The following is a 13030-nucleotide window of genomic DNA, read 5'->3' on the forward strand; positions in this document are numbered from 1 at the left end:
AAAGTTCAGGTGGCTGCACTGTCTTGCCATGGTCCCAGGAGGGGATGGCAAGACCATTGCCACGCATCCAGATGTGTCTCGCTTCCCGAAAGGAGTCAAGCACATTCGCCCGCCACTGAAGTGGCCAGTGCCTTTGTGGAACCTCAACCTTGTTTTGGATTTCCTCGCGGGATCCACCTTCAGACCCCTTCGGGGCCTGTCTCTCCGTTCTCTAACCTTGAAGATGGTGTTCTTATTGGCGGTGTGTTCCGCGCGCAGCGTCTCAGAGCTACAAGCACTGTCCTGCCGCGATCCCTTTCTGAGGATCACTCCAGAGGCTATCCATCTTCGCACGGTTCCCTGCTTTATACCTAAAGTGGTCTCACAGTTTCACCTTAATCAGACTATATCCTTACCTACCACGGCAGGTTTGAAGAAATCTGAAGATCTCGACATAGGCAGACTGCTGCCTAGATATCTGGGAATGACAGAAGACGTCCGAAAGACAGACCATCTATTCGTCCTGTACAGCGGGAAACGGCAAGGGGAAGCGGCCTCTCGGCCCACCGTCGCCCGCTGGATTAAAGAAGTTATCAGAGCAGCTTACGTGGAGGCCGGGAAGTCTCCGCCTCTACAGGTCAAGGCTCATTCTACCAGAGTACAAGCGGCATCCTGGGCGGAATACAGGATGCTGTCGCCTGCAGAAATCTGTAAAGCGGCGACAAGGTCCTCCCTCCATACCTTCTCCAGGTTCTACCGTCTGGATGTCCAGGCCAGGGAGGACTCGGCATTTGCGAGGGTGGTACTACATGGTCCTCAGGCAGCCTCCCGCCCAGGCTGGGAGTAAAGCTTTTGTACATCCCATTCGTTCTGAGTCCATCTGGCTACACGCCAGGAAATGTTGAGATTACTTACCTGATAATCTCCTTTTCCTTAGTGTAGACAGATGGACTCAGCATCCCGCCCAGCTGCCTGTGCACATGGGTTTCACCGATGCAAGGTAAGCCATGTCATCTGTTTCCATAAGAGCGTACACTCTACCAAGTGTCAACGCCTTCCGGTTGAGAATGCTGGCGGTCTCCAGCTACTATCAATCGGTCAGGGGAATCCTGTTTCACTTTTCACTGAGCGTCAGTACACACATCCATAACAGCTTTTGCAAGGAAGATTACTGAGTTGCTACGCTTCCTGTGGGGGTATATGTACCCGTGCTGACGTCGGATCCGTCTCCAGCTGCTAGCACGAGCATACTATGCCCATTTGTTCTGAGTCCATCTGTCTACACTAAGGAAAAGGAGATTATCAGGTAAGTAATCTCAACATTATTTGTTATGGCCACTCTGAAACCATAAAGGGCCCAGATAAGTACAAATTGATAGTAATGCCTCACACTAAAAGGAAGGCCAAGTTAAGGCTTTCTACAATTTTTCCTGATATGGACTCTGGGCAACGGAAGGTATCTGACTGGCTTGGAACCCCACTAACTCACCCTAATGGACAGACTGCTTTAGAAGAGGAAATGGAGCGAAATCCTACTTTCCTAGCGTGTAGCAGATGGACTCAAAACAAGTGGATATAGTGTGCTCGTGCTAGCAGTTTGAGACGGATCTGACGTCAGCACTCGGTCCATATACCCCTACAGGAAGTGCAGCAACTCAGTAATTTCCGTCTCCAAAGCAGTTTGGAGCTACCTAACGCTCACTGAGCGTTCTTCCAAATCTTACCGACTAAATTTCTAGAAGAATCCTACCTGAAGATCGAACCCCGCACTCCTGCGGTGATACCCTCGGGTCCCTTCCCCAGTTGTTTCCCGAGGTGATTTCCGTGGTCCCTCGGAGGTAAGAGCCTCGGTCCGGTGGCCGAATCGCGGCAGGGACCTAGCCCCTGAGTGAGAAGAGCGCATAGCAATAATATACGCAATGGAGCGTATGAGAGCCCAGGCTTCCACAGAGTTGGCGCCTCCAGAATCGGGCATACGAGCTCTAGGCCTCTGCTCAGCATGCCACCTCAGAGCCACACAGAGCGAGGAAGCAGACTCCCTATGTGCCCAATGTGAGGAGGCCTTGGGAGTTCCAGGTCAGGGCCGATCCCAGCCCAGGTTAGTGGCCAGTTCCTCAGGGAACACCCCGGAACTAGCAGGCCGAAGTGAGCAGCCGGGGAACCCTAGAGATCTGGTGCCCCTGAGACCAAACTCTGCTTCACTTTCCTGGTGGAATTATTCAAGGGGATTCATGCCTTTGTCCAAATGCAGTCTGCTCCCCGAACGGACCCATACGTACCAGATGACCCTGCCCCTGGACCCTCCAGGCCTAGGCATGGCCACTCGCCACCCGGAAGCCCCACTTATAGGGATTCAGACTGCTCTGAGGAAGAAGGTGAGCTTCCTGAGCAGGGTGAACCTCCCTCGGGGATAGAGCCGTATCGAACCACGAGACGATTGGCTGATCAGGGCAAGGTCACCGGAGGAGAGCCACCGGGCAACCAACAGAGTCATATTTCTTCTGGAAAGCCTAGGATGGGTAGTCAACATGAACAAGAGTTCCCTACAGCCTTCACAGTTGCTGGAATACCTAGGAGTCCACTTCGACACCCAGGAAGACAAAGTCAGCCTAACCTCCAAGAGGAGATTAAAACTCCGGAATCGCTTGCAGGCTCTGCTGAGCACCTCCAGGCCCACAGCTTGGGATTATCTACAGGTCCTCGGCCTCATGGCATCCACTCTGGAGATGTTACCATGGGCACGGGCTCATATGAGACCATTACAACGCGCCCTCCTATCCCGGCGGAGCCCACGATCACAGAACTACACCATACACCTACTTCTACCAGCCAGAGTGCGGAATCAGCTACGGTGGTGGTTGCAGCCCGGCCACACGAGCCGGGGGTCAAAAATGTCCTCCCCAACCTGGACAGCCTGAACAGATGGAGAGCACACTGCGAAGAACTAACCGCGCAAGGGCGGTGGAACAAAGAAGAGTCGGGGTGGAACATCAACCGACTAGAAGCACGGGCAGTCAGGCTAGCCTGCCTGCGATTTGCTCACAGACTTCGCAACGGGGCGATCAGAGTGATGTCGGACAACGCCACCACGGTGGCATACATCAACCGACAGGGCAGAACCAGAAGCCGACAGGTATCCTTAGAAATAACCCCCCTGATGGCTTGGGCGGAGGCGAATCTCCAGGACATCTCTGCCATCCACATCGCCGGGAAGGACAACACCACGGCAGACTTCCTCAGCAGAGAAAGCCTAAACCCAGGGGAATGGCAGCTGTCGCCCACAGCTTTCCAGATGATTGTGGATCAGTGGGGGACTCCGGACATGGACCTACTAGCGGACAGGTCCAACGCTCAAGTACCCAGATACTTCAGTCGCAGACGAGATCCTCTCTCCCACGGGATCGACGCTCTGGTACAGCCATGGCCTCAGGGGATCCCGCTATATGCCTTTCCTCCTTGGCCCCTGCTGGGCGCCATTATACACAAGATTCAGCGGCACAGAGGCCTAGTTCTTCTAGTGGCCCCGGACTGGCCAAGAAGACCCTGGGAAGCAGACATGAGAAGACTACTGGCAGGGAATCCATTACCCCTGCCTCCACACAGGGACCTGCTGCGGCAAGGTCCCATCCTCCACGAGGATCCAGCTCAATTCTCTCTTACGGTCTGGCCATTGAGAGGACTAGACTGAAGAAAAGGGGATACTCAGGGCCGGTAATAGATACACTCCTCCGAGCACGCAAGTTCTCCACATCACTAACGTATATAAGGATCTGGAGAGTATTTGAAGCCTGGTGCGACACTCACAGCACCAATCCACATGCTGCTACAATCCCTATCATTTTGGATTTCCTGCAAGATGGACTTCAGAAGGGTCTGTCCCTCAGTTCCATCAAGGTTCAGGTGGCAGCGCTATCCTGCTACGGTCCCAGGAGTGACGGCAACAGCATTGCCACACACCCAGACGTTTCACGTTTCCTGAAAGAGTCAAACACATTCACCCACCACTGAAGTGGCCAGTTCCCCTGTGGAACCTCAACCTAGTTTTGGAATTTCTAGCGGGACCCGCCTTCAGACCCCTTCGAGGCCTGTCCCTCCATTTGTTAACCTTGAAGATGGTGTTCCTGCTGGCAGTATGCTCAGCACGCCGCATCTCAGAGCTACAGGCGCTGTCCTGCCATGATCCGTTTCTCAGAATCACTCCAGAGACTATCCATCTTCACACGGTTCCTTCCTTCTTACACAAAGTAGTCTCACACTTCCACCTCAACCAAACCATATCCTTGCCAACCACGGAAGGTTTGACGAAGTCGGAAGAAGGTCGAATACTGCGCCATCTGGACATCGGCAGGCTGCTGTCCAGATACCTGGTAATGTCAGAAGCGGTATGAAAGCCGTACCACCTGTTCGTCCTTCACAGCGGGAAGAAGCAAGGGGAAGCGGCCTCATGGGCAACTATCGCCCGCTGGATCAAAAGTTATCAAGGCGGCCTACGTAGAAGTGGGAAAACCACCACCTCTACGGGTCAAGGCTCACTCTACCAGAGCGCAGGCGGCCTCTTGGGCAGAAACTAGGATGTTGTCGCCGGCAGAGATATGTAAAGCGGCAACGTGGTCCTCCCTCCATACCTTCTCCAGATTCTACCGTCTGGACGTCCAGGCCAGGGAAGACACAGCAATTGCGAGGGCAGTCCTACACGGACCTCGGGCAGCCTCCCACCCAGTCCGGGAGTAGCTTTTGTACATCCCACTTGTTTTGAGTCCATCTGCTACACGCTAGGAAATGTAGAGATTACTTACCTGATAATCTCGTTTTCCTTAGTGTATGCAGATGGACTCAGCATACTGCCCGGCTGCCGGTATACATGGGGATTCACCGATTCACGGTAAGCCATGTTTTCTTATATAGGGCATCCACCCTGCCGGGTGTTGACGCCTTCCGGTTGAGAACACTGGCGGTCTCCAGCTACTATCAATCGGTCAGGGTAATCCTGTTCATTTCATTGATCGGTCAGTCACACATATATCCATAAAGCTTTTGCAAGGAAGATTACTGAGTTGCTGCACTTCTTGTGGGGGTATATGTACCCCGTGCTGACGTCAGATCAGTCTCCAACTGCTAGCACGAGCACACTATACCCACTTGTTTTGAGTCCATCTGCATACACTAAGGAAAATGAGATTATCAGGTAAGTAATCTCTACATTCTATGGTCCCTGAAATATCTTTAAGTCCTGGGGCACCGGAGACACCTTCCCCCCCCCCCCCCCCCCCCCCCCCCCCAGCAGTGAAGGGATTTGTCCCTTAAGTAATTCAGGGAAAGTACAAGATACTTTAAAATTCTGAGATTTTCAGGAAGGGAAAGAAATATCCAGAGAAGATAACTTGGAGACTGAACTACAATCTATACAAGTTTCAAGTGATGTCTTAGAAGATTCGGACATTGATAATTTGCGCTTGCAACCTAATGAGGAAAGTACACCTATTGTGAAGATAATATTCTGATGGTTTGCTGTATCTATCGTAACTGGGATATTAAGACCATCTAGTATTACATTGGAAAACCTATGGAATTTTATTGCAAATTAAATTCTTCAATTGTTAACCTTATGTGAGAGGTTAGAGAAGCTAACAGTTCTCTTAAAGAAAACTTAGAAAAAGTTGAAGGTCATCATAAGAAAATTAAGGAGTTAGATAAGAGATGTGAAAATTTAGAAAAAATTCAACAAAACCAAATTAAGGTAGAAGATGAATTAAAAAAAAATTTGAGAACTTAGAGAATAATATGAAGTCTTTGAACTTAAGAGTAACAACTTTTCCCATAATAAAACAGATGGCTCCAAGGGAATTATTTAAAGAATATGTAATGCAAATTTTAAAAATAACAGATGCAAATTATCCAGTTATTGTGAAAGCCTTCCTTGTAGGAACAAGGCAAAAAGAACAGGGAGAAATAAAACGAATACAAGTAGCTACACGAGATCTAGGAGATATGAAGCAGGGTCCTTAATTAGAACCTTCTCTTAATATTTCTGATTTAATACAAAAATCACAAGAGGTTTTAGATATAAAAAATAGAGGCCCTTTGATAATACAATTTGCTTTTATTGTTGACAAAGTCAACATATTAAGGTTCTTTTTCCGTAATAGGTCAAAAACCTTTTACGGACAAAAAATTTGGATGTACCCAGATTTGGTTAGGACCACCCAACTTCGCAGAAAAAAGTTTCCTTAATCTAAGAAAAGAGGTGTTAGATAAAGGTGTTTTTTTCCTATTAAAATATCCTTGTAGATGCATTAAGACTGAAGGAAAAAGTTATTCTTTCTTAGATCCAGAACAACTTAGGAATTTTTTGAGGGGGAAAATATCCGGTTAGAATGGTAAAATAGGGGAACCACATAGCTTTGATTATGTAAGATTTCAATTTGTATCACTCATGTTATTTCTTATAGAGTTTACACTTTATTTTTTCCTGTAGTTATTGAACAAAGGAAAAGTAGGTAATTATATTTAAAGAATATATGCTTTTTCTATTATGTGTATTTTAAGTCTCTTGTTCTGTGATTTCAGACAATAATATGTTTAATTCATTATTTGAAAATTCATAAATTAAAAAAATTAAAAAAAAAAAAAAAGTGAAGTTTCTGGAGTGGCCATCAGTGTTCTGATCTCATCATTGAGCCACTTTGGGGAGAACTCAAACATATTCAGTTCATGCTAGACATCCAAAGAATTTACAGGATCTGGATGCATTTTGCTAAGAGGAAATGAGCAGCTTTATCACATGAGAAAATACAGGGCCTCATTCACAACTATCGCAATAGACTGCAAGCCATCATTGATGCAAAAGGGGGCAATACACGATATTAAGAGCTAAGGGTATGCAAACATTTGAACAGGACCATTTTATTATTTCCCTTACTGCTGTGGTTTGTTTAATGATTGTTCTGTTCTGTGGTGCATAATAGTTTAATTTGAAACGCATTAAAAATAACAGACGTGTTTTGTCTGATCACTCATGTTTTCTTAAAATACTACATATCTTACAAATTATGCCAAGGGAATGTAAACTTACGAGCACATCTGTATATATAGTTAAATATAAATTTTTATGTTGCATGGTTCAGCAACAAATTATTCCTAACTTGTAAAGTACTTTGGGTTCTAAAATGCACGTTTTAGGTCTAATGCATTTCTAGTCTAAAAATCCCAATGTCAAACACTAATAGATAAAACTGTAATTTAGATGTCCTTTCTAGTCCCAGCCAGAGGGAACATCTGTATGTGTAACAGCTGCAAACAGATTGGTATCAGATTTCTGCCTGAAAGTTTTCACTCAGAAGCATGATGATACAAAATTATGCTTCACTGGCCTGAGGAAATCTGGCACAGGAGATTTAGTTTGGATAGACATAGTTATACAATAAAAATGATCAAATTCATTGTCTTGGAGAAAACAAACTTGCATCTCATTTCAAGATGATATTTTTTTTATCTTCAGAAAAACAGTTCATCTTGCTCTTAATCAAATATACATTTTTCATTGTGTCACTTCAGAAATCCTGCAGAAATCCATAATCTTATATTGGCAGATTGGACATTTTTACTGAGCTTGGCTGAATGTTCAATTTGAAACCATCTAATTTTGTGCTTATCTGATATAAGCTTTGGAGAACACTTTAATACCATCTAGACATTTAGCATCTGTATATTCTTTACAAGTCATGCACTGCAGCCATATCTTATTTTATACACCTGAACTGCTGTGTGTTTCCATTTTGAAGAATGAACTTTGAGTCAGCATTTGTGCGGTGCCCCAAATAAATATTAGAAATGTTGAGATCCACTTGATATTTTGTGTCTCATACCTTGTCATTTTCCATAAAAGTTGTGGTTAATATATGAAGCATTCTATTTATCATCTAGAAAAATATGACCAAAAATGTACTAGCCAGTTTGAGGCAGACCTTGGCTTTCTCCTAATTCAATTTCAGCCATCATTATTTTTAACCACAAAATAGTCCATTTAGTAATGAGGTTTTTGTTTAAACTGTATCATGGACTTCCCCCCCCCCCCTTTTTAGGGTTTGATTCATATTTTAGGTCAGTTTTCAAAGGGATTTACCCAGCTAAACACCTAGGGCTGAAAATTGCTATTTCCTTTTAGTGGCTAAATGGTGACAGAATTCAGGGATGGGTAACGGGGTAGTCCTTGGAACTGGAGGGAAGACAGGAAAGGCAAAGTACATAGAGGGATTTGATTTTTTATTATAGTTTTTATTTGAAAATTATTTTGATGGTCTGCAAGTACTGAAGTACTTGTGGACCTTCAAACTACCCAGAATTTTCAAATTGCCCCCTTTGTTGATTAGATTATAGAAAATAGAGGGGTATACTTTTGTGTCGTCAATTTGAATTATGTCTTTAGTGCTGTTCTCCATGTATTTATATTTTTACTAAGTATTAATGATTCAATATTATTTATGCTTTCAGCCACTGACCGCTGACCTTCATTACTACTACATAGTTGAACTATCATTCTATTGGTCCTTAATGTTTTCTCAATTTACAGACATCAAAAGAAAGGTAAGGGAAATTGTTTTAATCAAACCTAGATATTTTAAAATATCCATTTTTAATTATGTATATGAAAAGAGATCAATAGTTATTTGTGTTTGATGACATTCTAGCATGGTCTAGCCCAAAGACCTCTCAAAGATAAGTACTAAAATTGAAAAGCTTCAAACATCATTTACCAGGCAAATATATACCATTTTTCTATGCTGTATTGAAGATGTTTTCTTGCAGATCAATATATAGAGGTTTATTGTGTGTGCTTATATTTTATTACCTGAGGAGAATAATTGCAAAGTCCTATAGAAAGTGGAACAATAGGCTGTTTCTCAGGAGTTATTCTATTTGTGCATACTTACCCACTGTGCCTTTGTATTTTGAATTCCATGCAGTCAGAATGACAATTGAGACCATTGTTCCTAACCAGCATTTTTCAGTGGCTACCATGTTTATGTAATCACTTAAAAACTCCTTTTGTAGATGCCAATATTTCTTCATTTAAGAAACTTGTATGCATGTGATTTTTCACATTTTTTGGATGAAACAGTTTTAAATCAAAACAGAAAACGCCCTGAAGCATTTAGGTGAGTTTTATATTTGGAGTCTTGATGTAAGAGAATCTTTTTCTACAGGTATAAAACAAAATAACTTAAAAGCTATTTTTTGGGGGGGGTGAGGTGCTATTTTTCCCCCCTTTTTCTCTTCTTCCTGAGTGATGCAAGTGCTTTTGAAGAGAAGTCTTCTTTATATATCTTCGTACCTGCAGGGTTCACCCCTACAGTGGCAGTCATCCTTCTACTCTTCCCAAGCTTCCTTTCACAATGTGTCTGGTGGTTTTGTTTTTAATCTTAATATGATAAAAAGGTAGGCTGACATAGCATTTTTAATGAAAAAAGGCCTGTTTGCAGCCAGAATTGGAAGAGGGATGAAAGCAGTGAAAGAATCCACACAAATATTAAAAGTGTAAGACATTTTACTTCTCATAATTATACCATCCTCTAATTTTATGGAAACATGGAGGATTTTATTTCCTCTCTCCCAGTGTACTGTTTTTGTTATGACTTTGTGAGTTGAAAGTGAATTTGCTGAAGATTAGTTCTGTCTGCACAGTAAGAACAGAAGCAGATGGCCTCTTTCCGAAGGGTGATCATGCTTTTCCCAACTCTTGGAGCTCATGCAGTCCTGTGTCAAGGAGCCATGACCAAGGTTTTAGCTTTATCTTATGTCTATCCAGTGACTACATAGAATTGGCAGAGCAGCAGAGCCTTTAAATGAGGTTACAGCATCTTCCATCTTCCAACATACGGCTTATATTTAGGATTGCCAATGAGCTCAGTGTCATCTGCCTAGGCAAAGCCTGTCCTGCTCATTCCCCACCCCATCTGTTAATTTCCTGTCCTCCTTTGATTAGAAAGATTGAAATTATAAACCTGTAGATGTACTGAGCTAAAACCAAGACTAGTGTATCCTATCCAGATGGCTTGGTAACCCTTCCAATGTTATATCTGCTCTAGAAAGCAACTGTGATAAAACATTTGCTGCTTTTGTTATGCTAAATCTGGAGGAGCTGAGGCAGACATTTAGGTACTTTTGTTTACTGAAGATTTTGGCATAGTCACATGATTTAATTTAATCCTGTTTTATCTTTAATCAATATGCTTTGCTTCATTTAATGTATTTATTGTATGATTTTTATTTCTCCTTCCTGATATTTTGTTTCCATTGTAATCTGCATTGAATGACTTTATTAAAATTGCAGAATGTAAATGTTTTAAATAAATTAAATATTTTATTTTTTATATTTCATTTAAAAGTATTTCTGTACTGCATACTCTGTAGATTGTAGCGGTTTACAAAGTTTACATACTTAATAAAAAATAAAACTATACATTCAATTACATTTCAACATGTACAGTTAAAATAAGGTACTAAAAAATCAATGAGACAAAGACAAATGATCTGAGCCTGGTTAATCTTTAAATGCTTGCCTGAGCACCCATACATAGTTGAATAGTCCCTTGCCTAGTTTGGCAGCCCTTGTGCTGCTTTAGAGGAGCAAGGTCACTTGGTAAATCTTCACCTTTGCATGGCAGGAAGTTATCCTGTGGCTAGGACCTCTCACTAGTTGATGCATTATCATCTTGCACCAAGGAGGGAAGGGTTAGGTCTATTTTTGTAATTGGCAATGCAGTCGTTAAGAATATTAATAAATGGGTAGCTGGTGGGTGTAATGATAATTTGGTAACTTGCTTGCCTGATGTGAAGGTAGTGGACCTCATGCATCACCTGAATAGGATTTTAAAGAGTGCTGCGCTGGGGAAGAAGAGATTGTCATGATACATGTGACAATCCCTCCTTGGTTAGGTTCCATATTAGGAGCTACCACCCAGAAAAAAGATCTAGGCATCATAGTGGATAATACTTTAAAATCGTCGGCTCAGTGTGCTGCAGCAGTCAAAAAACAATCGGGCCGATACAGTAATCTGCACGGGAGAGCCGGTGCTACGAGGCAAGCGGCCACTCTCCTGGGCGCACGATCGAGTATTTAAATGAGGGCCGCGGTAATAAGGAGGCGCTAGGGACACTAGCGCATCCCTAGCGCCTCCTTACTGACAGAAGCGATGGCTGTCAGTGGGTTTGACAGCCGACGCTTAATTTTACCAACGTCTGTTGTCGAACCCGCCGACAGCCTCGGGTTCGGAAAATGGACGCCGGCAAAATTGAGTGTCCGTCTTCCAACCCACGAGCCGCAGGCTGATTTTTTTTTTTGATTTGTTTGTTTTTGTTTTTTAAGATTTTTTATTTATTTTTATTTTTTTATTTTGTTTGGGGCCTCCGACATATCGCTATGATATTAAGTCGGAGGGTGTACAGAAAAGCGTCAGATGCGTGTCCAACGGGCTCAGCCTGAGCGCATCATACTGTTTCGGCCTGAATGTTAGGAATTATTAGAAAGGGAATGGCAAATAAAACGATGAATATCAGAATACCTCTGTATCGCTGCATGGTGAGATTTTGTGTAATTGTGGTTGCCGCATCTCACAATTAAGTATTAAATTATAAAGATAGTTAATAGTAAATGGTAACCACACCCATTCCCATTTAGAGTATATTATTGAACTATGTAACCGTATAATAATGGCACCCTTTGGATAACTTAGAAACCACATATTTGTGCCTAACTGTAAACCGTTGTGATGGTGCTCTACTATATGACGGTATAGAAAAGTTTTAAATAAATAAATAAAAAGATATAGTTGCACTGAGAACGTGCAGAAATAAGGGGCATGGAATGACTTTCCTATGAGGAAAGGCTAAAGAGGTTAGGGTTTTTCAGTTTAGAGAAAGGACGACTAAGTGGGAATATGATAGAGGTTTACAAAATCATGAAATAACTTGAACAGGTTAATGTGAATCAGTTTTTTACTCTCTCAGATAATAGAATAGCAAGTAACTAAATTGAAGCAAATTCTTTTTCACGCAGTGCATAGTTAAGCTCTAGAATTCATTGCCAGAGGATGTGGTTACGGTGTTAGTGTAACTGCATTTAAAAAAAGGTTTGGATAAGTTCCTACAGGCATAGTAGCTTGAGATCTCTTTAATGTTTGGGTACTTGTGACTTGGATTGACCACTGTTAGAAACAGAATGTTGGGCTTGATGGACCCTTGGTCTGATCCAGTATGGCATATCTTGTGTTCTTATGTTCTGTATAACTCACAGATATTGACTCCAAACTGCTTAGGCTGTGAATACAAAAACAATTAGAATTACAAATTAAAAACATACTTTAAAATGTTTGTATGCAAATGCAAGAAGTCTAAAATAAATGTGGTGAGTTAGAATATATGGCATTATATGAGGATATAAATGTAATAGGCATCTGAGATGTGGTAGATGTAAGATGACCAATGGGACTGTGATGGCTGCGCTGGCCAATTTGAAGGTATTCTCTAGCAAGGACATGCAGAGGTCAGCTGGTCAGGCAGGACAGGTACAGGTCTTCTGCCTGACCAGCTACCGTTCCTTCAGGTTGAGCTCCTCCGGTGGCTGGCAGGTTTTATGAGGGGCAGTGCACGGGGTCAGGGACCAGGGCATCCACTGGTTCTGGCAGGCAGCAAGCATTACACCTTGCTGCCTGCCACGCCTGGCATCACCTTACCCTCCCACTGCACGTTGCCCTGTTCGCACGTCCTTCCTATGATTAAAGGGCCTACATCAGCAAACTCTTCTCTGTGCACCTCAATGTTGTCACCAGCCCCAGGGTACTTATAGGCTAGCTCTGCTGCATATCAGCGCCTCTGTAACAGGTCTTCCACTGCTATGCCATTGGTGTCTCCTTGTCTTGCTTTGCCTTGTCATGTTCCTGTCTCTTCAGCCAGGCCTTGCCTCTTTCCTTGTCCCTACTCCTGCCTTGCTTCTCTATAGTGATCATAATGACTGACAGAATAAAGAAATTGGTTTGAAGGCAATGAAAAGGAG

General features: G+C 43.2%; 1 protein-coding gene across 2 annotated transcripts in view; it reads left to right on the top strand.

Moving 5' to 3' along the window:
* The window catches only part of CERS6 (ceramide synthase 6), a 373746-nt gene that overhangs the window by 300082 nt on the left and 60634 nt on the right, over positions 1-13030 (top strand). For both annotated transcript variants that reach the window (XM_029605674.1, XM_029605675.1), the window contains exon 6: positions 8470-8562. In XM_029605674.1, the coding sequence (XP_029461534.1) occupies positions 8470-8562 (93 nt within the window). The remainder of the gene's footprint in view (positions 1-8469; positions 8563-13030) is intronic.

The sequence above is a fragment of the Rhinatrema bivittatum genome, chromosome 6 (assembly GCF_901001135.1).
Source record: "Rhinatrema bivittatum chromosome 6, aRhiBiv1.1, whole genome shotgun sequence".
NCBI classification, from domain to species: domain Eukaryota; kingdom Metazoa; phylum Chordata; class Amphibia; order Gymnophiona; family Rhinatrematidae; genus Rhinatrema; species Rhinatrema bivittatum.